The sequence below is a fragment of the Bufo bufo genome, chromosome 10 (assembly GCF_905171765.1).
Source record: "Bufo bufo chromosome 10, aBufBuf1.1, whole genome shotgun sequence".
NCBI classification, from domain to species: Eukaryota; Metazoa; Chordata; class Amphibia; order Anura; family Bufonidae; genus Bufo; species Bufo bufo.
Genome location: NC_053398.1, coordinates 104,555,181 through 104,580,197, shown reverse-complemented (window position 1 = coordinate 104,580,197; position 25,017 = coordinate 104,555,181). Strand labels below are relative to the sequence as shown.

Genomic DNA, 25,017 nt, shown 5'->3' with positions numbered 1-25,017 from the left:
GACGTTGTCTTAATGGAGCAAATATTTTCAGTGACTATCTATAGAAATATATTGGACATACATTAAAAGAAAAACGACAATTTCCTGGGCCTCCGTCTATTAGAGATGAGGTTCGATATGCAACAGAAGAAATACGTCATCACTTCTTGATCGATGCATGTGACTTTTCATAGCATGCACTGTATTTTATTAGTGTGGGGCATCATCTGAAAAGTCATACGCGGCACGGTCTTCCTAGGGTACAGAGTGCCAGTATAGCATGCCCAGGGAAAGGGGCAGTAATTCGTATGGGCATCAACGAATTCAGAAGGAATGGAAACGTGCAACGACTCAAAATTCCCTGGAATAAAATCACTCATCCTTGCCAGGCGGTTTAAAGCGAATATACATATGAGAGCCCGGTCTCCTGGCAAAACCCCTCATCATCTGTGCGCTCCACTGACTCCCCTGCCCTAGGTCGGTGCAGCAGTAACTTGCCAGTTCTGCTGCGTGATCTTAGCAGAGTGCCCTCGACGCCAGGTGCTAAACTACACCCCGAACACGAATCAATGTACCATCCCCACCACCACCACCGTTAACAGTTTCGCTACCGGAATGGAAATACATTGTTTTTCAGAGTACTGTTGTCCCCTTCAAGCTAACCTGGGTCCTAAATGATACACGTAGAAGGTGGCGCTGCTCAGGGACGCTGCACTGCCCCGTGCAACCTACCAGGCTGTGCGTACTCAGAACTACCTGTCAATAATAGCATGAGGGTGACTCATGGCTCCGAGCTCAGAAAGCCCCTCTCCGGGAAACGCTCCTGGAAATCAGGCGGCGGGTTAAGTAGTCTCCGAGCATTTTCTGGTCACGTTACTTTCCACAAAATGCCTGATTATGTTTGCATTGATTTCAACGCTCTTGTTCGGGCTTGTCACCAGATAATTGCACAAATTGCACTTACAGGATTTAATTGTCACTCTGGATCGCTAGAGGATTGATGACGGTAGGTGCGCCCGACACCCGAGCGGTCTGCAAGGTGGACCTGAGCTGCAGGACGGAGGAAGGTACGGTCCAAACGGTGGGGAGATTTATCAGGCCCCCCTCAAGCGCCAGAACGTAGTTATATGTTCCTCAAGCACCCTATGGCGGAAAAATTTGCAATTTTTTTGTCCCATTCTATCGCGTGGGGCGGTTTATCTGGGGCACACGTGGCCCAAATATTTACAATTTTCAATGCCAGGTGTAAAAATCGCCTGAAAATTATGTCAGTGAAATCTACAAACAACCAGAGATGCTCCAATTATTAAAAGGCGTGTACCTCTGGATATGTTTGGTATATCTTTTTTATGCCAGCGTATTATTTTTTTGGCACTTTTGTTTTATGTTTGTTGTTTTTTTTTTTTATTAAAGATTGCAATGTGAAAGGTCCCTCCAAAAAAACAAGTCCGTAGAGGGCTGCCACATGGTCCTCAACATCTGGTATGATGGAAAACATGGTATTGGCCGGTTGGATTTTCACTGCTAGAATCTATTAGAGATAAGCAGCACTAGACGGATTTGGCAGCCACTCATCTCTCCTTTAGCTAAATGAGGAACCTGGGGCTGATCGATATCCGTCGATCTAATGTCTATGGCCAGGTTTAAAGCGCTATTTCGGGGGGCCCGTTCACTGCAGCTATATATGAGAATTACATTCATCTTAACCTATACGTGATCTACATGAAAACAGACCCATTATTCAACAAGGAAGGGAAATATTAGTGCTGTAGTGCACCCTGAGCAAGGGAGCAGTCTGCAACCCGTGCATCTCCAATGGTTGTGCCACTGCAACAACCAGCATGCCCTGTCTGTCGTGTTGGCACAGCTAGAGAGGCATAGGTGGCACAGTTCACAGGGGTAGATTCAGCAATGTGTTAAAACGGTCCCATGTCACTGGCTCTTTAAAAAGGGGGTGTGGCAAACAAGGGTGCAGCTTCCTACAGGTGCACAACATATCGATCAAAGTTTACAAACAGAAGTGGCATGTGCGCACTATGGGTGGAGCGCTAGAGACGTTGTACACCAGACCGATTTTGATCCTGTGATATGTCACATGATAACCTTGCGCTTAGGGACACTGAAGCCCCACCCACTTTTCCCAGAATTTTTGTGGGTGCAGGGAGGTTTTAGCAACTAAAAAGTAGCTGAAAAGCCCCACAAATCCTGACCTAATCCAGTCTAAGGCAACATCCGCATGAAGCGCAAGCCTTGGTCTTCTCCTGCCGAGCATGCCACAGATCCGCCCTCATTCAATGGGCCTAATCCGCATCAGAGATCGTCTTTCATTTTTTTCAGGAAACTAAGAAATAAAAGGTGAGCTCTGATTGGTTGCTATGGGCACCTAAGACAGCTTTGTATAAATGAGGCCCATTGAATCCGTATGTTGCTTGTTTCCACCCCCAATGACACATGAATTAACCCACTTCAAGACTAAGCCATCTACCCATCTTCCGGACCAGACAAGTTTTTATAGTACATGCGCCATAAGCCTTTTCCCATTTGGTATTTAAATAAATAAAATAAAAAATTTTATAGCACAAAGCGTAACAAATACTTTTTTTAAATGACGTCCCCTTTTCGTCATGGGCGGGGGGGCTAGAGGCTGCAGTATTGGCTGGTGGTGTTTTTTTTTTTTTATATATTTTTATCTTCTACTTTATGTCCTCCATAAAGTCATACAAGTCCTTTGGGAGAATTTTAACATATTACATATTTTTATTGTTTATTTTTTATTGCTTATTTCTTCTGTAACAGACATATTAGCCCTAGTTGCAGATGGAATATGCCCTCCAGAAGTTTTAACGAGACAGTGAAGCCTCATTGTAGTGCTGATGTGGTTCTGCTAAGACCCAGCAGCTCCTGCAGTTACCAGCTGGAACTGGAGCAGGAAGCAACTAAATGGCCGCTTCCTGATCTGTATACACAGTGTTCACTGAGTACTGTGTATACAGCAATGGGCAAAAGCATCCCTGTCTTCTCTATGGGGAGTCCCACTGTCACTGACAGCAGGCTCCCTTGCTCCTGTAGCTGAACAGTCTCAGTTCAGCTGTCAACATCAATGTCCTCGCAAAGCTATATGCTGAATACCCAGACATGTAAGAGAAGAATCTACGGGCCATCAGCAAGTGGTTAAGTCCAAGCACAAAAAAAACTAAAAACATACCAAATGAACTATGGAGTAGCTTTCCCGTGCACATTTCAGGGATACCCTAAAAATTAGGTGAAAATGTTAGATTTTTCCAGCACTTTATAGCAAAATCTGCATGTTGTACATATAATTTCTGCTGCAGAGTTCACCCTATACATTGCGAAGGGTGAAATCCATGGTGAAAGTCTGCAGAAAGAAGACATGCTGTCATCTAAAATCCACACTGCGTGTCAATTTCCATGCATATTTTTCCCTTTAGCGTATGGATGACGTTTATTAAAATGTCATCCACTTGGTTGCTATTGTAATATGCTGCCTAGCAAATCTAGACATAAATTCCACCATGTGTGAGCATATCCACCATGTGTGAGCATATCCACCATGTGTGAGCATATCCACCATGTGTGAGCATATCCTTAAGGTATATACACATATGGTAGATTCTGCTGCACAATAAATGGGGCTGCTTTGGTGAAAAGCACATGGATTTCTACAAGCCCCGTTCAGATGAGTAGGACAGTTGCGCGTCCAATACCTTCTCCATTGCTGCCCAAGCCTGTCATTAAAGACCCGGCTATTTCTCAAGGTGCAAGCGGTGGAGGATGAACCCCATTGTTAAACGTTTGTCGCCATCCCATTCACATGTAAAGGAGCACCTGGAGACAGCTGTTCTGAGGGCTGAAGCCGTGTTTCATCACTGCTTTTAACCTGGAATCAGGCAACTGATAAGCAGTAAACTGGAAGGACATTTGGTCCAAGATTCAAAATGCCTATTATGAAGATTTAGGAAAGCTCATCTGTCAGAAGATCTGTCCCTATGACACTGGCTGACCTGTTCCATGTGCGCTTGGCAGCTGAAGACATCTGTGTTGGTCCCATGTTCATATGTGCCCCCATTGCTGAGAAAAATGACGTTTTAATATATACAAATGAGTCTCTAAGAGCAACGGGGGCGTTACTGTTACACCTAGAGGCTCAGCTCTCTCTGCAACTGCCACGCCCTCTGCACTTTGATTGACAGGGCTAGGTGTGATGACCTTTACATTGCCTGGCCCTGTCAATCAAAATGGAGAGGGAGCAGCAGTTGCAGAGAAAGCGGAGCCTCTAGGTGTAACGGCGACGCCCCTATTGCTCCTAGAGGCTCATTTGCATTTATTAAAACATAATTTTTCTCACAATCCGGACACACGTGAACATGGGACCAACACAGATGCCTTCAGCTGCCAAGTGCACATGTAACAGGTCAGCCAGTGTCATAGGGACAGATCTGCTGACAGAGGCCCTTTAAAGCTAATTTCTGATGGGTTTCTAAGGGGAACGAATTCCCTTTTTCTTGGAGAAAATCAAGTCTGAAAGGACCCCAGAACTTTAACAGAAGTCCAGGTCATTCAGTAATGGGAAGATAGATGTAAACAAACATGTATTTATAGTTGTCTTCGATACACATTTTCAGGTAATATTATGTCAGCTTTAGCATAATGAATAAAAGTCTGAAAACACACCGATTGTTTAAACATACCAGCCAAAAAAACATGGGAAGGAAATGGCAGAGGAGCGAGGACACCATTACATAGCAGGAACTCTTGTCATCTCAAGATGAAAGCATCTCCTGTCATTACTGTGTCAGAGCGGTCCACCAGGACATTTACACTATAATATGCGGTCTACTGGGACATAAAACCGCACGCTATAGTGGCACCACATTATTATTATTTTATTTTACCATTACTGGACAGCTACACCCAAGAGCGGGCGATCAGTCCCTGAACAGCTAGAGTCAGGCAAGGCTGCCCCCTCCTCCTCCTGCTGGCGCTGCCCTAGGAGCCTCTTGCTCTACAGTACCTCATGTGCCTGTGCTGTCCTCCACCTCTCTTCTCAGTCTCCAGCAACTCGTCCTCCCTTTGTCCAAAAGGTGAAGGTCAGAGGTGCCGCAGCAAAGACCTGGGCTGGTGAGGCCGCTCTTCTCAAGAGCCTCCAGCTGCTACTTCTCCTTCCTGTGGCTGGAAGGTGAGACTTGTGGAAAAGGAGAAGGTGGGAGAAGCCGCAGGATAGCTGGAGGACATGCAAAAGACACTTACATAGAACAAGATGGCTCAGTACTGTGGTCTACCACAGGGTCAGGGAGGGACCAAGTGCTACAGCCACAACAATAAGTCTTTAAGGGGTTTCCCACCTAAACATTTTGGCATATCGCTAGGAAATGTCAGATAAGTGCAGGTCCCACCACTGGGACCTGCTCTTTTCTCAAGAACTGGGCCTCCGAAATAAAGGGAGGACAGCTGCACATGTGTGACCACCCTCCATTCACCACTATGGGTGATATGAACCTAGTGCAGAGCTGGTGCTGAATGGAGAGGTGGTTGCGCATGCGCAGCTTGCTCTCCCTTCTCTGCTATGTGACCTTAAAAAAATGTCAGAAGTCTCAGCAGTTAATGGAGAGCATGCTACGCATGCCTCACTTTGGAGGCACTGTTCTCGAGACAAGAGCGGGTCCCAGAGGTGGGACCTGCACCTATATGACACTTCTGGTATATCCTAGCGATACATCCCAAATGTTCACAAGGGAAAATGCATAGAAAAGAGTGGCAAGACCCGTCTCAGAAAGAAAAAAGTGGTCACTGCATATAACAACTATTAAAGGTCACTCCAGGTAAAAACTAAAAATTCACTTTTGGCCAAACACCTGTTCCCATGTGTACATGCTCCCAAAACTTCTTTCACCTTGCATAGTTGGTTCCTGGAGAACTGGGCCGACTTCTCTGTTGGCTACAGGCTCTATCGTAGGGATGGGCTGCACCTCAATGGGGAAAGGGGCCGCTGTGTTGGGGAGAAGATGGCTAGAAGGTTGGAGGAGTGTTTAACCACCTCCCGACCGCCTAACGCAGGGATGCATCCTGCGGGCGGCTGGGTTATTCCTCCTAGACGCATATACGCATCATCTCTCGAGACGCGAGATTTCCTGTGAACGCGCGCTCACAGGAGCGCGCGTTCACAAGATCACGAGGTAAACAAGTTGATCTACAGCCTGCCAGCGGCGATCATTCGCTGGCAGGCTGTAGATGTGATTTTTTTAACATCAGAAAGGTATATTAGACGCTGTTTTGTTAACAGCGTCTGATATACCTGCTACCTGCTCCTCTGGTGGTCCCTTTTGCTTGGATCGACCACCAGAGGACACAGGCAGCTCTGTAAGTAGCACCAAGCACCACACTACACTACACCCCCCACCCCCTGTCACTTATTAACCCCTTATTAACTCCTGATCACCCCATATAGACTCCCTGATCACCCCCCTGTAATTGATCACCCCCCTGTAAGGCTCTATTCAGACGTCCGTATGTGTTTTGCGGATCCGCAAAACACGGACACCGGCAATGTGCTTTCCGCATTTTGCGGATCCGCACATTGCCAGAACTATATAGAGAATGCCTTTTCTTGTCCGCAATTGCGGACAAGAATAGGACATGTTCTATATTTTTGCGGAACGGAAGTGCCTGATCTTGTGCCCACACTTGCGTTCAGTCCGCCCCACCGCAGTGACAGAAATGTTTTTTTTCTTATCACTGCAAAAACACCGTAAAATCGCTGCGGCGCTATAAAGATCACTTTTGAGCTTTTTGGATCTTTAGTAGCGATCGCAGCTTTTTTTTTTTTTGCACATTTTTTGCCAGAGATTTTTTTCATCCACATTGATTGATGCGAATGAAGAAATCTGTGCCGTTCATTTTTTCTTTCAGCCCAGAGGCTGAACGAAAAAAAAAAAAAATCTCATTACCCGTATGCTCAATATAAGGCGTCATGCACATGACCATGCCGTTTTTTGCGGTCCGCAAACCGTGGATACGCAAAAAACGGAAGGCGCCCGTGTTGACTTCCCCAATACCTTGGGGTGTCTTCTCTCCAAAATGGGGTCACATGTGGGGTATTTATACTGCCCTGGCATTTTAGGGGCCCTAAAGCGTGAGAAGAAGTCTGGAATCCAAATGCCTAAAAATGACCTCCTAAAAAAGGTACTCGTTGGACTTTTGGCCCCTTTGCGCATCTTAGCTGCAAAAAAGTGTCACACATGTGGTATTGCCGTACTCAGGAGAAGTAGGGCAATGTGTTTTTACATATACCCATGCTGGGTGAGAGAAATATCTCTGTAAATTGACAACTTTGTATAAAATTTAAAAAGAATTTAAAGTTGTCATTTACAGAGATATTTCTCACACACAGTATGGGTATATGTAAAAATACACCCCAAAACATATTGCCCTACTTCTCCTGAGTACGGTGATACCACATGTGACACTTTTTTGCAGCCTAGGTGCGCAAAGGGGCCCAAATTCCAATGAGTATCTTTTAGGATTTCACAGGGCATTTTTTACACATTTGGATTCCAAACTAGTTCTCACGCTTTAGGGCCCCTAAAATACCAGGGCAGTATAACTACCCCACAAGTGACCCCATTTTAGAAAGAAGACACCCCAAGGTATTTCGTGAGGGGTATGGCGAGTTAATGTAAAATTTTATTTTTTGTCACAAGTTCGTGAGATATGAGAATTTGTAAGAGAAAAAAATAAATAAAAAATAATCATTTTCCGCTAACTTGTGCAAAAAAAAAATAATATTCTAGGAACTCGCCATGCCCCTCACGGAATACCTTGGGGTGTCTTCTTTCCAAAATGGGGTCCCTTGTGGGGTATTTATACTGCCCTGGTATTTTAGGGGCCCTAAAGCGTGAGAAGTAGTTTGGAATCCAAATGCATAAAAAATGCCCTGTGAAATCCTAAAGGTACTCATTGGAATTTGGGCCCCTTTGTGCAGCTAGGCTGCAAAAAAGTGGCACACATGTGGTATTGCCGTACTTAGGAGAAGTAGGGCAATGTGTTTTGGGGTGTATTTTTACATATACCCATACTGTGTGTGAGAAATATCTCTGTAAATGACAACTTTAAAAAAAAAAATTATACAAACTTGTCAATTTACAGAGATATTTCTCTCACCAAACATGGGTATATGTAAAAATACACGCCAAAACACATTGCCCTACTTCTCCATTTGTGACACTTTTTTGCAGCCTAGGTGCGTAAAGGGGCCGAAAGTCCAACGAGTACCTTTAGGCTTTACAGGGTTGCTCACAATTTAGCCCCACCCAAAATGCCAGAACAGTAAACACACCCCACAAATGACCCCATTTCGGAAAGTAGACACCCCAGGGTATTCACTGAGGGGCATAGTGAGTCCGTGGGAGATTTTTATTTTTTTTGCAAGAAGTTAGCAGAAATGGAAACTTTATTATTTTATTTTTTTCTCAGAAAGTGTCATTTTCCGCTAACTTGTGAAAAAAAATTAAATCATACATGAACTCACCATGCCCCTCCGCGAATACTTTGGGGTGTCTTCTTTCTAAAATGGGGTCATTTGGGGAGTATTTATACTATCCTGGCATTCTAGCACCTCAAGAAACATGACAGGTGCTCAGAAAGTCAGAGATGCTTCAAAATGCGGAAATTCACATTTTTGTACCATAGATTGTAAATGCTATAACTTTTGCGCAAACCAATAAATATACACTTATTGGATTTTTTTATCAAAGACATGTAGCACAATAAATTCTGACACAAACTTGTATAGAAATGTAATTATATTTGAACAATTTAACCACAGAAAAAAAGTAAAAAATACACTTTTTTTGAGAAAATTGCAGCCTATTTTGATTAATATCGGAAAAACGAAAAATCTTAGCAGCAATCAAATACCACCAAAAGAAAGCTGTATTTGTGAGAAGAAAAGGAGGTAAAATTCATTTGGGTGGTAAGTTGTATGACTGAGCAATAAACCGTGAAAGTAGTGTAGGTCAGAAGTGTAAAAAGTGGTCTGGTCATTAAGGGGGTTTAAGCTAGAGGGGCTGAGGTGGTTAAAGGGCTTCTGTCACCCCCAAAACCTTTTTTTTTTTTGGGCTTGTTAAAACCCTTTTATAACGACTATTCCCTACTTAGGGCTCTTACCTTTGGCTGTGGCTTCTTTTCCTTAAAAAACAATCTTTTAAAATATGCAAATCACTTCACTACCAGCAAGTAGGGTGTCTACTCAGCACTCCCTCAGTGCGCCTGCGCTGATGACGTCACCGAAAGAGAAGAGGTCTTCGGCGCAGGCGCACTGAGGGAGTGCTGAGGAGGCAAACTTCCTTCTCTCAGAGCGCCTGTGCCGAATGAAGACAGGCGCGGGATTTTAAATGCTGACAGGGCCAGCCGGAGGAGGAGAGCGCTCGCTGGCCCTGTCAAATCAACAGGACGAGGGGGGCGGTTTTTTGCGGCAGCTACCAGCAAGTAGACGCCCTACTTGCTGGTAGTGAAGTGATCTGCATATTTTAAAAGATCGTTTTTTAAGGAAATGAAGCCACAGCCAAAAGGTAACAGCCCTATGTAGGGAATAGTCGTTATAAAAGGATTTTAAGAAGCCCGAAAAAAAAAAAAAAAAAAAAAAAAAAAAAAGGGTTTTGGGGGTGACAGGGTGACAGAAGCCCTTTAAACTAGGGAATGGGGAGGGTAATTACGTTATAGGAGGGGAGGATATAGTGCAGATAGAGACCGGGGGCAAGGTAGTGGGACTGGGGGAGGAATGGAAGGAAGAACTAGAACAGTTCAGAAGGAAAGGTGTAGGGTAAAAAATATACATAAACCTCTCAAATGTATGTATACTAATGCCAGAAGCCTGACTAATAAAACTGGTGAGCTGGAATTAGTGATGTGTGAGGAGGACTATGACATAGTGGGAATAACTAAGACATGGCTGGATGATAGCTATGACTGGGCGGTTAGTGTACAAGGTTACAGTCTGTTTAGGGCTCTTTCACACTTGCGTTCTTTTCTTCCGGCATAGAGTTCCGTCGTCGGGGCTCTATGCCGGAAGAATCCTGATCAGGATTATCCTAATGCATTCTGAATGGAGTGAAATCAGTTCAGGATGCATCAGGATGTCTTCAGTTCCGGAACGGAACATTTTTTGGCCGGAGAAAATACTGCAGCATGCTGCGCTTTTTGCTCCGGCCAAAAATCCTGAAGACTTGCCGCAAGGCCGGATCCGGAATTAATGCCCATTGAAAGGCATTAATCCGGATCCGGCCTTAAGCTAAACGTCGTTTCGGCGCATTGCCGGACCCGACGTTTAGCTTTTTCTGAATGGTTACCATGGCTGCCGGGACGCTAAAGTCCTGGCAGCCATGGTAAAGTGTAGCGGGGAGCAGCATACTTACCGTCCGTGCAGCTCCCGGGGCGCCCCAGAGTGACGTCAGGGCGCCCCAAGCGCATGGATCACGTGATCGCATGGCACGTCATCCATGCGCATGGGGCGCTCTGACGTCATTCTGGAGCGCCCCGGGAGCCGCACGGACTGTAAGTATACTGCTCCCCCGCTCCCCACTACTACTATGGCAACCAGGACTTTAATAGCGTCCTGGCTGCCATAGTAACACTGAACGCATTTTGAAGACGGCTCCGTCTTCAAATGCTTTCAGTACACTTGCGTTTTTCCGGATCCGGCGTGTAATTCCGGCAAGTGGAGTACAAGTCGGATCCAGACAACGCAAGTGTGAAAGAGGCCTTAGAAAGGATCGTCAAAACCGGAGAGGGGGAGGGGTCTGCCTTTATGTAAAGTCCTGTCTAAAGTCCACACTCCGAGAAGATATAAGTGAGGGACATGAACATGTGCAGTCACTGTGGGAAGAAATACATGGAGGAAAAAATAACAAATTACTAGTAGGAGTTTACTATAAACCACCTAATATACCAGAGTCCACAGAAAATCTACTACTAAACCAGATAGACGAGGCGGCAAATCATGGGAAATAGTGACCATAATGTAATAACCTTCCAATAATCATTCAAAAGAGTGTTTCTTTAGGGAGAAACAAAAATACCAGACTTCAAAAAAGAAAAATTTAGCCAACTAAGAGAGGCCATAGGCATAACTAACTGGGACCAAGTCCTCAAAAATACAGCCACAAAATGGGATATCTTTAAAAGTATCCTAAAATCTATTTGTGAGAGGTACATACCGTATGGGAAAAAATGGTTAAGGAACAAGAAAAAAACCAATGTGGATAAATAGGACTGTAAAGAAAGCAATAAATGACAAAAAGAAAGCATTTAAATAACTAAAACAGGAGGGTAGCGGGGAAGCACTGAAAAACTATAAGGAAAAAAATTGAATATGTAAAAAACAAATAAAAGCAGCCAAAATAGAGACCGAGAGATTAATTGCCAAAGAGAGTAAAACTAACTCTAAAATATTCCTCAATTATATAAATGGTAAAAAGTATAAATCTGAAGGTGTCGGAGTTGTAGAGAGCGATGAGGAGAAAGCAAAGCTATTAAAAAAAAAAATTCTCCCCTGTATTCACTGAGGAAAATTGTCAGATGAAATGCAGAATGTAAAAGTAATCTACCCATTAAGGCTCCATTCACACGTCCACAAGTGTGGTCCGCATCCGTTCCACAATTGTGCGGAATGGGTGCAGACCATTCATTCTCTATGGGGACGGAATGGATGCGGAGAGCACACTTTGCGCTCTTCGCATCCTCATTTCCAGGAGCGCAGCCCCGATCTTCCGTTCTGCAGCTCCGCAAGAAAATAGAGCTGCGGACAACAATAGGACTTCTCTATTTAGTGCCGGCCATGTGCGGCCCGGTGTATTACGGATCCGCAATCTGCGGATCCGCAATACACCACGGACGTGTGAATGGACCCTAAAAGTGCCCTGTCTGACCCAAGAAGAAATACAGCAGCATCTTAAAAAGATTAAAAGACGAATTGCCAGGACCAGATGGCATACACCCCCATATCCTAAGAGATTTAAAGAGGACCTTTCATCCGATTTTATTAAGGGAGATATATACCTGTACTTGCAGGGTACCCCCCGCTGATGCTGCCACCCTGCTTGATTTTTTAAAATATGCCTCCTACGCCCCGTCGGATTTCTCCCATACTGAGCATCGGAACAGGGAGGAAAAAAAAACTCCCTGCGCTGCGATTGGACAGCAGTACAGCCATGGAAAAGGCATCTCCTCCTCCCTGTTCCGATGCTCAGCATTAGCATACTGAGTGGGAGAAATCCGGCGGGGCACAGCGGGGTGTAGGAGGCATATTTTTTTAAAAAATCAAGCAGGGTGGCAACATCAGCAGGGGGTACCCTGCACGTACAGGTATATATCTGCCTTAATAAAATCACATGAAAAGTCCTCTTTAAAGGGATTCTGTCACCAGGTTTCACCCCTGTCAGCTAAACATATGCTGATGTTCAGGGCCTCATCAGGATTCCTAATGTGGGCTTCTAAATGTGATCCGTAGCCTTATTTTGGTAAAAAACAGGTTTTACTAACCTGTCACTCAAAGAAATAAGGTGCCCAAGGGGATGTCAAGGGATGCAAGGTGCCCGCCGCACCCACCGCCGTTCGTGCCCAGCACCGCCTTTCCAGACTTCTGCACCGCCTCCTAATCCTCTGTGCCGCCTCTCGCTCTCCCTCCATCCCCCCTCCTCCCTCCTCCTGCTGTAAGATCTCGCGCGTGCGCACAGGGCTCTGCCTGATGCACCCGTGCGGACTTCTCCATTTGGCTTCTTGAAGTGAAGTGCGCATGCGCCGGCACTTCGCTCAACCCAGGTATGACCTGCACTCTGGCGCCAGCCTCTCAGAGCCCTGTGCGCACGCGCGATATCTTACAGCAGGATGAGGGGGGAGGGAGAGAGAGAGGCGGCACAGAGGATTAGGAGGCGGCGCAGAAGTCTGGAAAGGCGGCGCTGGGCACGAACGGCGGTGGGTGCGGCGGGCACCTTGCATCCCTTGACATCCCCTTGGGCACCTTATTTCTTTGAGTGACAGGTTAGTAAAACCAGTTTTTTACCAAAATAAGGCTACGGATCACATTTAGAAGCCCACATTAGGAATCCTGATGAGGCCCTGAACATCAGCATATGTTTAGCTGACAGGGGTGAAACCTGGTGACAGAATCCCTTTAAGTAATGTCATAGCCAGACCCTTATTTTTGATATTTAAGGACTCTATACTTACAGGGAGTGTTCCACAGGATTGGCGCATAGCCAATTAGGAGCCAATATTCAAAAAGGCAAAAAGGGTTCAAAAAGGCAAAAAGGGTCCAAAAACAGAGCCTGGAAACTATAGGCCGGTAAGTTTAACATCCGTCGAGGGTAAACTGTTTGAAGGTTTTCTAAGAGATGCTATCTTGGAGTAGCTCAATAAAAATAATCAAATAACGCCATATCAGCATGGCTTCGTGAGGGATCGGTCATGTCATACTAATTTAATCAGTTTCTATGAGGAGGTAAGTTCTAGACTTGACAGCGGCGAATCACTGGATGTCGTATATCTGGACTTCTCCCAAGCATTTGACACTGTACCACATAAAAGGTTAGTATATAAAATGAGAATGCTCGGACTGGGAGAAAAAGCGGAACAGAATTGCGGACGTGTGAATGGAGCCTTTGGGTTATTCACTTTAGAAAAAAGACGACTGAGCGGAGATCTAATTACTATGTATAAATATATCAGGGGTCAGTACAGAGATCTCTCCCATCATCTATTTATCCCCAGGACTGTGACTGTGACGAGGGGACATCCTCTGCGTCTGGAGGAAAGAAGGTTTGTACACAAACATAGAAGAGGATTCTTTACGGTAAGAGCAGTGAGACTATGGAACTCTCTGCCTGAGGAGGTGGTGATGGTGAGTACAATAAAGGAATTCAAGAGGGGCCTGGATGTATTTCTGGAGCGTAATAATATTACAGGCTATAGTTACTAGAGAGGGGTCGTTGATCCAGGGAGTTATCTGATTGCCTGAATGGAGTCGGGAAGGAATTTTTTTTCCCCTTAAGTGGGGAAAATTGGCTTCTACCTCACAGGAGATCCCCCACTCTCCCCTACTAGGCCCCAGTTGAAGCCTGTACTGCCATAACTACCGAGTGGTGCTACCCTGAGCCACCTCACAGTGAGTATAAGAAATATATACGCAGATAGTATCATCTAACGTTACAATGATGACTACTACCCCCTGCAGGGTACTGGCAGTGTTAATGGGGATTGGATAACATTAAGATGTAAACTTACCTCAGGATATTGAGGGGAGATCTATCAAAACTGGTGTAAAGAAGAAGTTGCTTAGTTGCCCACATCCACCAATCAGATTTCGGCTTTCATTTTCCAATGGAGCTCTGAAGAATGAAAGGAGGCACCTGATTGGTTGCTATGGGCAACTAAGCCAGTTTGCCTTTACACCAGCTTTGTCTTTCGGACTCCATGAAGCATAATTTTTAGCCTACAGTTTACATTCTCACCTCAGTAGGAGGGGCTTAGTTGCGTGCACCGCCCACCGACGTGTGTGTATTAAAAGGTACCCGCTATACAGCGGATGCCCTTACTGGCCCTGGAGTCATGGTGGTAGCAGCCATTGGATAATAGGTAGTAATCGGAAACAAAAGGGAGCAGAAAGCCAGAACAATGTAAAAGTAGGGAGCACACACAAATACCATGCAATGGCTGATTTTCATCTTTGGCTGGAGTATCCAGTAGTGCAGCCTCTGAACTTCTGTATGCCCTTTATAGTGACACGGCCTAGTACACAGGCTGGAACTCAATCCCTCTATTAATATGGAAGCACTTGGATAGTAAACCTCACGGAGCACCTGCTGATCAAACGCACGCGAGAATTTTTTTTTATTTTTTTTTTTAGATCTAATTGAAGCTTAAAAATGACTAAGGCTACTTTCACACCTGCGTTTAGGTGCGGATCCGTCTGGTATCTGCACAGACGGATCCGCACCTATAATGCAAACGCTTGTATCCGTTTCAGAACGGATCCGTTTGCATTACCATGAAAAAAAATAAAAATAAATGTATTGTGTTCAGGATAATGCGAACGGATCCGTTTTGACTTACATTGAAAGTCAATGAGAGGCGGATCAGCTTTCAATTGCACCATATTGGGTCAGTAAAAACGGATCCGTCCCCATTGACTTACATTGTAAGTCAGGACGGATCCGTTTGGCTCAGCATCGTCAGACAGACATCAAAACGCTGCAAGCTGCCTCCAGAGCGGAATGGAGGCGGAACGGAGGCAAACTGATGCATTCTGTACGGATCCTTATCCATTCAGAATGCATTGGGGCTGAACTGATCCGTTTTGGGGCCGCTTCTGAGAGCCTTGAAACGGATCTCACAAGCGGACCCAGAAACGGCAGTGTGAAAGTAGCCTAAGATGAATAATTACAAGCAAACTGTGTGAACAGAGTCAGAGGAGAGTCAGAAAGGAGACCCCCCCCCCCCCTCCCCAGAGAAGCAGCACCTTCTGAACGACCCTGCCCCGCTGCGGTCACACACCCCGCCAGGAGGGAGACATTCTGTCCACATCCATTTCATGAATGGTCAAGTTATTAGAAGAGATAGAAAACTAGGAGATAGCAAAAGGGTTGCCAAAAAAAACACCTCCACATGCTGCACCGGTTTCACCTCAAAGGGGTTGTGTCACTTCAGCACGTGGCATTTATCAGGTAGAGAAATGCATTACAAGGCACTTACTAATGTATTGCGATTGTCCATACTGCTGCCTTTGCTGACTGGGTCCATTTTTCCATCACATTATACACTGCTCATTTCCATGGTTATGACCACCCTGCAATCCAGCAGTGGTGGTCGTGCTTGCACACTATAGGAAAAAGTGGAGGCCTCTTTGGTGGCCAGGACCGTGGGAGGTTACATAGGCCGGGGCTTTTTCTTATAATGTGCAAGCACGACCACCACTGATGGATTGCAGCGGTGGTCGTAACGCCTGGATATGAGCAGAGTATAATGTGATGGAAAAATCATTCCAGCCAGCAAAGGAGGCGATATGGACAATCACAATACATTAGTAAGTGCCTTGTATTCACTTTCTGTACATTATGAGTGCCATTTGCTGATGTGAGACAACCCCTATATAAGACGCGTCTGAGCGATTTTGTCCCGAGTGCCAAGGAGTCACTGATTGAGGGGTACGTGTGCACCAGGTAAAGGGGCATTCACACGACAGTATGTATTTTGCAGTCCGCAAAACACGGATATGCAAAATACAGATGACGTCCATGTGGCATCTTTTTTTTTTTCTAGACACACTGACTTCAATGGTTCGGTGGCCCGCATTTGCGGCCAAGAATAGGACATGTTCTATCTTTTATGGATGAAGATGGAAGACATCTGCATTTCCGTTACACAAAGGGTAGACCATGTCCTATTCTTGGCAGCAAATGCGGACCACTGACCCATTGAAGCCAAGGTGTCCGCAAAAAAAATGGAAGCCACACAGACATCATCCATATTCTGAGGCTCTGTGTAGAGTGAATGCACCCACAGTCTACATGAATCCTGTTCATACATATACTGGAGCTATAGGGACTAGAGCTAGTCTATAGGGACATCCACCAAGGCTATGGTCCTGAATTCAGTGCTTGTAACGCAGTGCATATACAAACACTGAAATAAGCTCCGATTTTTTTTCCAGTCTTAATGTCTGAGATGAGACAGCCCCTTTAAGATACATTGGAGCAATAATAATAATAATAATAATAAAAAAAAACATTTTTGCAACAATGTTACATATCCTTTAAAGGAAACCTGTCACCTCAAAAACGCATATAAAACCGCCAGCATGTGCGGTGTGCTGATGAGACCCTGCTAACTGCGGGAGCCGGACACAGGATCGTGCAGTAACAAGGAGCGCACCGCGCATGCGCGAGACTAACGCGATCCCAGGCCGCACTGCAGGATGTCAATCAAACACAAGACTTAAGGCTGACCGGCAAGATAGAGCTGACGGCACTTAAAACATCATTTTTGTCATGTATGGAGCATCAGATTACCGGATCAAACACACGATTAATAACAGACTGGGGGATACTATAAGGTAATGCTGGCGGATTTATATGCGTTTTTGAGGTGACAGGTTCCCTTTAAAGGATATGTAACATTGTTGCAAAAATGTTGTTGTTTTTATTATTATTATTGCTCCAATGTATCTTAAAGGGACTGTCTCATCTCAGACATTGATGGCATATTGCTAGGATACGCCATCAGTATCAGACAGGTGCTAGTCCCACCTCTGGGACCCACTTCTATCTCCAGAACAGGGCCCCCAAAGTGAACAGAGAGCAGACACGCATGTGCAGCCACCCTAAGTTCACCACTATGGGGGTTCCGAAAATACGTAAGAACCAGCTCAGTTATTTCCAGCAGTGCCACAGCGGTGAATAGAAAGGTGGCCGAGCTTGCGCAGTGTGTTCTCCAGTCACCACTATGGGGCTTCCGAAAATAGTCTAGCACATTAAGGACCCAGGAGTAGGACCCGCGCCTATCTGACCTTGACGGCGTATCGTAGCGATATGCCATCAATGTCTAAGATGAGAATGACTAAATGAACTTTGCAAATGGTCTTGATTCAAAATATCCAGCTTTGGTGTATACAGCTCCCATGCTGACCCACGTAAGCGCCAGGGGTACAGACTCCAAGCAAACCCTGTGGAGTCTAAGGGTACGTTCACAGCTTTGGTGTATACAGCTCCCTTGCAGACCCATGATGGGAATCTGTGCTGCCACTAAGAACAACCCACACCCGAGATCCGCTCTGTGAATGAGATCTCATCCTGCAGTCGTACTCCCTTTCATCTAGACTGAACTTTCACTACTGGATTTACATCAGCAAAAAGTAAGGGACAGATGGAAGAGAATACGACAGTGTCATGTCGACAGACAGCACTGCTTAGGAGCTGTGTACACAAAACGGCAGACTTATGAGATGACCATTTGCAAAGCTGCTTATTTTATCTCATTGAAGCAACAGAAGGAATAGCTGCAGGAGTAGACATATCCTTAAAGGCTATGGCTACCTTTCAGGGCATTTTTTTTTTTATTATTGCATTTTACTCATTTTGAGCTACAAATCCTTTTTTTCAATTGGTCTTATTAAAAAAAATTAAAAAAAATATTGAGCCCCTATGTCTGTACAGCCTTGAGATTCTCTAGTAGCAGGCTCTGAATTTTCACTCTGTTCTGTCAGGCAGCTCAACTGACGGCTCCTTATCTTTGACCTTCTAAATCCTCATTATAACTCAATTTTAATCTTACTCATAAGAATGTGGCTTAAATAAGTGTTTATGACCTTTTAGTAATTTACAGATCAGGGTTATTAGATGACCGGCACAAAGTGAAAGTAAAAAGTACAATTCTCACAGCTAGGGGGAAAAAAAGTTAACCCTTTGTGACAGAACGGCTCAATATTTTTAATAAAGACCAATTGAAGAAATTATTTTTAGCCCAAAAAGAGTAAAATGCAATCATAAAAAAAAAAAAATTGCCCTCAAAAGGTGTACATAGCCTTTAACCGCTTCCCGACCGCCTAACGCAGGGATGCGTCCTGCGGGCGGTTGGTTTGTTCCTCCTTGACGCATTGGCGCGTCATCTCACGAGACGCGAGATTTCCTGTGAACGCGCGCACACAGGAGCGCGCGTTCACAGGATCGGGAAGTAAACGAGTGGATCTACAGCCTGCCAGCGGCGATCATTCGCTGGCAGGCTGTAGATGCGATTTTTTTAACCCCTTAAAGGTATATCAGCAGCTGTTTTGTTAACAGCGTCTGATATACCTGCTACCTGCTCCTCTGGTGGTCCCTTTTGCTTGGATCGACCACCAGAGGACACAGGCTGCTCTGTAAGTAGCACCAACCACCACACTACAAGCCCCCCCCCCCCCCCCTTCACTTATTAACCCCTGATCACCCCATATAGACTCCCCATAATGACAGGGGGGTGATCACCCCATAGGATCCGCAAAACACGGACACCGGCAATGTGCTTTCCGCATTTTGCAGATCCGCACATTGCCAGAACTATATAGAAAATGCCTTTTCTTGTCCTCAATTGCGGACAAGAATAGGACATGTTCAATAGGCTCTACAAAAAACGCAGTGTTCGCCCGATCAGGCCTGATCTTGTGCGCACACTTGCGTTCAGTCCGCCCCACCGCAGTGACAGAATTTTTTTTTTTTCTGATCACTGCAAAAACACCGTAAAATCGCTGCGGCGCTATAAAAAGATCACTTTTGAGGGGCAATGGCGAGTTCATAGAAGATTTTTTTTTTTTTTTGGCCCAAGTTAGCGGAAATTGATTATTTTTTTGGGGTTTTTTTGTTTTTTCTTACAAAGTCTCATATTCCACTAACTTGTGACAAAAAATAAAATCTCACATCAACTCACCATACCCCTCACGGAATCCAAATGCGTAAAATTTTTTAGACATTTATATTCCAGACTTCTTCTCACGCTTTAGGGCTCCTAAAATGCCAGGGCAGTATAAATACCCCACATGTGACCCCATTTTGGAAAGAAGACACCCCAAGGTATTCCGTGAGGGGTATGGCGAGTTCATGTAAAATTTAATTTTTTGTCACAAGTTAGTGGAATATGAGACTTTGTAAGAGAAAAATAAATAAATAATTTTCCGCTAACTTGTGACAAAAAATAAAAACTTCCATGAACTCACTATGCCCATCAGCGAATACCTTAGGGTGTCTACTTTCCGAAATGGGGTCATTTGTGGGGTGTTTGTACTGTCTGGCCATTGTAGAACCTCAGGAAATATGACAGGTGCTCAGAAAGTCAGAGCTGCTTCAAAATGCGGAAATTCACATTTTTGTACCATAGTTTGTAAATGCTATAACTTTTGCGTAAACCAATAAATATACACTTATTGCATTTTTTTTTTATAAAAGACATGTAGCACAATAAATTTAGAGAAAAATTTATATATGGATGTCTTTTTTTTGCAAAATTTTACAACTGAAAGTGAAAAATGTCATTTTTTTGCAAAAAAAATCATTAAATTTTGATTAATAACAAAAAAAAGTAAAAATGTCAGCAGCAATGAAATATCACCAAATGAAAGCTCTATTAGTGAGAAGAAAAGGAGGTAAAATTCATTTGGGTGGTAAGTTGTATGACCGAGCAATAAACCGTGAAAGTAGTGTAGGTCAGAAGTGTAAAAAGTGGCCTGGTCATTAAGGGGGTTTAAGCTAGGGGGTCTGAGGTGGTTAAACACAAAACTGCACCCACACAGCTGGTGGTCACACAGTCTATAGTGGGCACGCTCGCCCAAATGGCAGTGCCAAGAGGGAAGACCTGCAAAGTCCTTGTGAGACGCCACCTAAAATATAAGAACAGCCTATTCCTTGGGAGCTCTCAGGAGTCACACAGAGTACCACCACCTACACCCATCATCATATCTGACCCCACACTCTATGGGACTCTGCGCCCATTGATTAGGTCAGTGCAAAAATTATCCTAATATAAAGAGGGTTTTTCATTCAATAAAAAGTACAATGCAAAAGCCAAGGCAATCATCCAATTCACAATGTAACCATAGACATACAATATGAAAATAAAGGGGCCCACAGAAGCTGTGCAGGAGCTGTCCAGCGACCTCCTAGTGCACCCCCGAGGCCGAGAAAGAGCACACTGCCGAGGCTTTCCGGAAATAGCCGAAGCCGGGCCGGCAAGGACACGAAGGCAGCACGGAAATGCACGAGAGCAGCCGAAGCCCCAGACTCCGCCCACCACCCTTCCGAATCCCGCTTGGGCGCTGTCCACCTCCTGAACCGCTTCAATATGGAGCGTGGGAATGCGATCCGATCAGCTATCGCGACATATCGCCTCCGCTGAGCACACGACGACCCCCCCCCCCCCCCCTTCCTTGTATTAGCCGATGGCCATATAAGAAGGGGCGGCCATCAGATGGCTGGGACCGGGCTGTCACCACACAGCAGCATCTGTATGTACAGAGGTATATACTGCCCCTGATCCTAGACAGTGCTATCAGGGTGGACAGCAGCTGACCTGTTCACACGGTGCGGTTCCTGATGATCTGTACATGACATAGATCAACGTCCTGCACTTATCAATCACACCTAAAACACCCCCACCCAGAGAATCCATGATGGCGCTGAGGGCTGCTCTCACATCCCCGGGAGGCGTCATTCTCTCAGCTCCCCCTAGTCACACACGGTCGGTGCTTATTCACAAAAGGCGTCATGACCAGCGGCATGCGGCCGGGGGCAAGGAGACTGCGGGGAGAGGCCCCGCACTGGATTCAGCACCGCAGGCTGTGAACAGCTCCCTGCACAGGGCCAGGCACCAACATGGCGGCTCACACAGCACAGGCAGAAGAGGGGGAGGGGCACTTACTTCATCTGCTTCACAATGGTGCTCTTCCCAGATTCCCCGGCCCCTGTAGGGTCAGAGAGGAAAGGATGAATAGATGGCAGCAGCAGACCACTGAGCCCCAACACATGCAGACCTATGTGCTGCAAGCATGACACATGTATGTGCTGCACACACAGCACTGCTGGCGGCCTCCACATCATACACACGTCTAGGGATGGCATGTTCACACACATGACAGGCGGTACATGCACGTAGGACGGGGGGGTCTCACACATACAGGGGGTCCCACATTTATATACACAAGCAAAGTACAGGGGGTCTCACACACAGGACCGGGGGGGTCTCACACACACACACACACACAGGACTGGGGGGGTCTCACACACACACACACACAGGACCGGGGGGGTCTCACACACACACACAGGACCGGGGGGGTCTCACACACACACACACACAGGACCGGGGGGGTCTCACACACACACACACACAGGACCGGGTGGGTCTCACACACACACACACACAGGACCGGGTGGGTCTCACACACACACACACACACACACAGGACCGGGGGGTCTCACACACACACACACACAGGACCGGGGGTCTCACACACACACACACAGGACCGGGGGTCTCACACACACACACACAGGACCGGGGGTCTCACACACACACACACAGGACCGGGGGTCTCACACACACACACACACAGGACCGGGGGGGTCTCACACACACACAGGACCGGGGGTCTCACACACACACACAGGACTGGGGGGGTCTCACACACACACACAGGACCGGGGGTCTCACACACACACAGGACCGGGGGTCTCACACACACACAGGACCGGGGGTCTCACACACACACAGGACCGGGGGTCTCACACACACACAGGACCGGGGGTCTCACACACACAGGACCGGGGGTCTCACACACACACAGGACCGGGGGTCTCACACACACAGGACCGGGGGTCTCACCCAGCAGCAGCAGCTTGACATCCTTGGCCGCGCTGATCCCATCCTCCTTCAGGTTCTTCTCGATCTGTTTGCTTCTTTCCAGCGCAGCTCTCTCCTCCGCGCTCAGGGTGCAGCCCATGACTGCTCGGGGGGTCCCGGGTCCGGCGGGAGCGGGGTGGAAGGGTCCCGGATCCTTTTTTTTTCCCCGGCGGTGGATAAGGGAAGGGGGAGAGGAGGAGGAGGTGGGTTCTGTTTCCTAGGACCGGTTGGAGGGCGGCAGGGAGTAGATCCCGCTAGGTGTAGCGCCGCTTCACACTGTCCGTCAGTCAGTCCGTCGCTCTCGGTGTATCCCTCCCGCTATCTCCCCGGCTCTGTCTTCTCCGCTGCCGTTCTGACGTCAGTGGGCGCGCGTCCGCGGGAGCGGCCAGACACAGAAGGGGGAGGCGGGAGCGCGCTGGATCCCAAGGAGGCCCCGCCCCGCCCCGCGTCACGTGGTGCGAGCTGTCAGGGATGAAGGGAGGCGCCGCCTGTCCTGTCACAGGTGATGCTGGACTGCTCCGAACCCTCAGCTCTACGTGTGGGACCCCCCTGTCCGGCCGGAGGGGGTCAGCTGCCAGCGCATGGGCTCCCAAGCATCACATATCATTTATAACGCTGCTGGCGTCTAAGGTCCTGTTCACATCACGTCTGTGCCATAAAGCCGCCCTACACGTTTCTGTTTGCTGTTACATTCTTACAGTAGTTGACATATTTCTAAATCAGTGGCAAGCTGCAGAAAACACATCTGTAAAGGGGCAAGGAAATGTATAAAACAAAGACTAAAACACCTATTGGGACCATGTCACGGTTCACCGATATGATGCCCCCTTGAGTGACCCCACACAGTAAGAACTTCCCACACAGTGTGATGCCCCTTTAAGTGCCCTCTTATAGTATAATACCCAATTAAATGCCCTACACACAGTATTATGTCCCTATAAGTTGCCCCACACAAAGAGTGATGCCCTCCTAATACTTCTAAATTGAATACTCACCTACAGGGACGCAACTATAATTTATAGGGCCCCATAGTGACATAAGATGGGGCCCCAAACACTTAAAGTAAGAAAATGGAAACAGCATAAATAGCAATAATTAAAGGTATGTATAATAACTAGAGATGAGCGAATCGAATCCAACGAAGTGGAATCCATCCGAATTTAAGGATAAATTTGATTTGCCGTGAAGCCGAATTACCTCATTCTTCATGGTAGCGGGTTTCTGTCACCTGAAAAATGGGTATTAAGCTGACTGGTAAGCGATGTGCTAATGTCAGCTGAACATAACTATATTAGCGCCATCTCACTGCCTAAAGCCGTTATTGAGAAAAACTAACTTTTATAATTAGCCTGTAGGAGCGGGGGGGGGGGGCGTTGCCCCCTAGAGGCTACGTTCTCCCACCTCTGGCCACGCCCTGCTACACTAGATTGACAGGGGCAGGCAGCGATGGTCTCCGACCGCCGGCCCTGTCTGCAGTGTAAATCTCGCGCCGTTCAGTATTCGGCGCAGGCGTAGTGAGTGAAGGGCGCTCGCCTGCTGCCAGCTACCTCACTGCGCTTGCGCCTAATACTGAACAGCGCGTGACACTGCAGACAGGGCCGGAGGTCGGAGACCAACGCCGCCTGCCCCTGTCAATCTAGTGTAGCAGGGCGTGGCCTGAGGTGGGAGAACGGAGCCTCTAGGAGCAGCGCCCCCCGCCCCCCCCCCCCCCCGGCACGCGGCACGCAGTGAGATGGCGCTAATATAGTTATGTTCAGCTGACATTAGCACATCGCTTATATCAGACAGCTTAATACCCATTTTTCAGGTGACAGAAACCCTTTAACCTGAAATAGTGTAAACAAAAAAAACATACCGCCTCCATTTGCTCACGACGGGCCGGCTGCTGCCATCTTGATTGAAGATTTTAGCCGAAATCCAACGCAGGCTTTGGTGACAACGTCGTCTTGGGCCCCCAGATCTTCAATCAAGATGGCAGCAGTCAGCCCGTCGTGAGCAAATGCAGGCGGTAAGTATGATTATTATTTTTTTTATTCTACACTGTATTATCACTCTCAGATGCCACGATCATGTATGACCTTGGCATCTGGGGGGTACATTTTGCCGCTCTACAAGTGGTGACCAGACAAGACGCTACTCACAAGAGCCCAACCAGAATAGCAGAGAAATGCTCACAGGCGGTGGCCATACTAAGGGGGTCCGTTTTTCCATGTGCCCTTGACCCTGACTTGGTGCCACACTCAGATGGTGCAGAAAGTGAGTTCACAGGAATATATCTTCACTCCCTGGGGCATCATAATGATTACAAATAACGGCACAGAGCTTCATGGTTACAGTCACAATTGGGCACACAGCTTGCTGGTTGCAGTCTCTGCTGGGCATACAACTTGGCTACCACATGGAGGATACAGAGGGCCTACCACAACTACATGCAAGATACACAGGTACCTTCTTCACTGGGCTCAGAGGGCTCTCCCCAGCAGACCCAAAATGAAAAAAGCTTCACTGGTATCTCTACAGTTCAGATGCACTACCCTGTAAGGGGATATGGTCAAAATTACCTCTCCTAAAGGGGTATTCCCATCTAATATCTTATATGGACACACA

General features: G+C 46.6%; 1 protein-coding gene across 2 annotated transcripts in view; it reads right to left on the bottom strand.

The window, feature by feature from the left end:
• GNAO1 (G protein subunit alpha o1) overlaps positions 1 to 22,783 on the bottom strand; it is a 183,038-nt gene extending 160,255 nt beyond the window's left edge. For both annotated transcript variants that reach the window (XM_040409358.1, XM_040409357.1), the window contains exons 1-2: positions 22,393 to 22,783; positions 21,430 to 21,472 (exon numbers count right to left, since the gene is read on the bottom strand). In XM_040409358.1, coding sequence (XP_040265292.1) covers positions 21,430 to 21,472; positions 22,393 to 22,510 — 161 coding nt within the window. In that variant the 5' untranslated portion in view covers positions 22,511 to 22,783. The remainder of the gene's footprint in view (positions 1 to 21,429; positions 21,473 to 22,392) is intronic.
• Between the last annotated feature and the right edge of the window lie 2,234 nt (positions 22,784 to 25,017).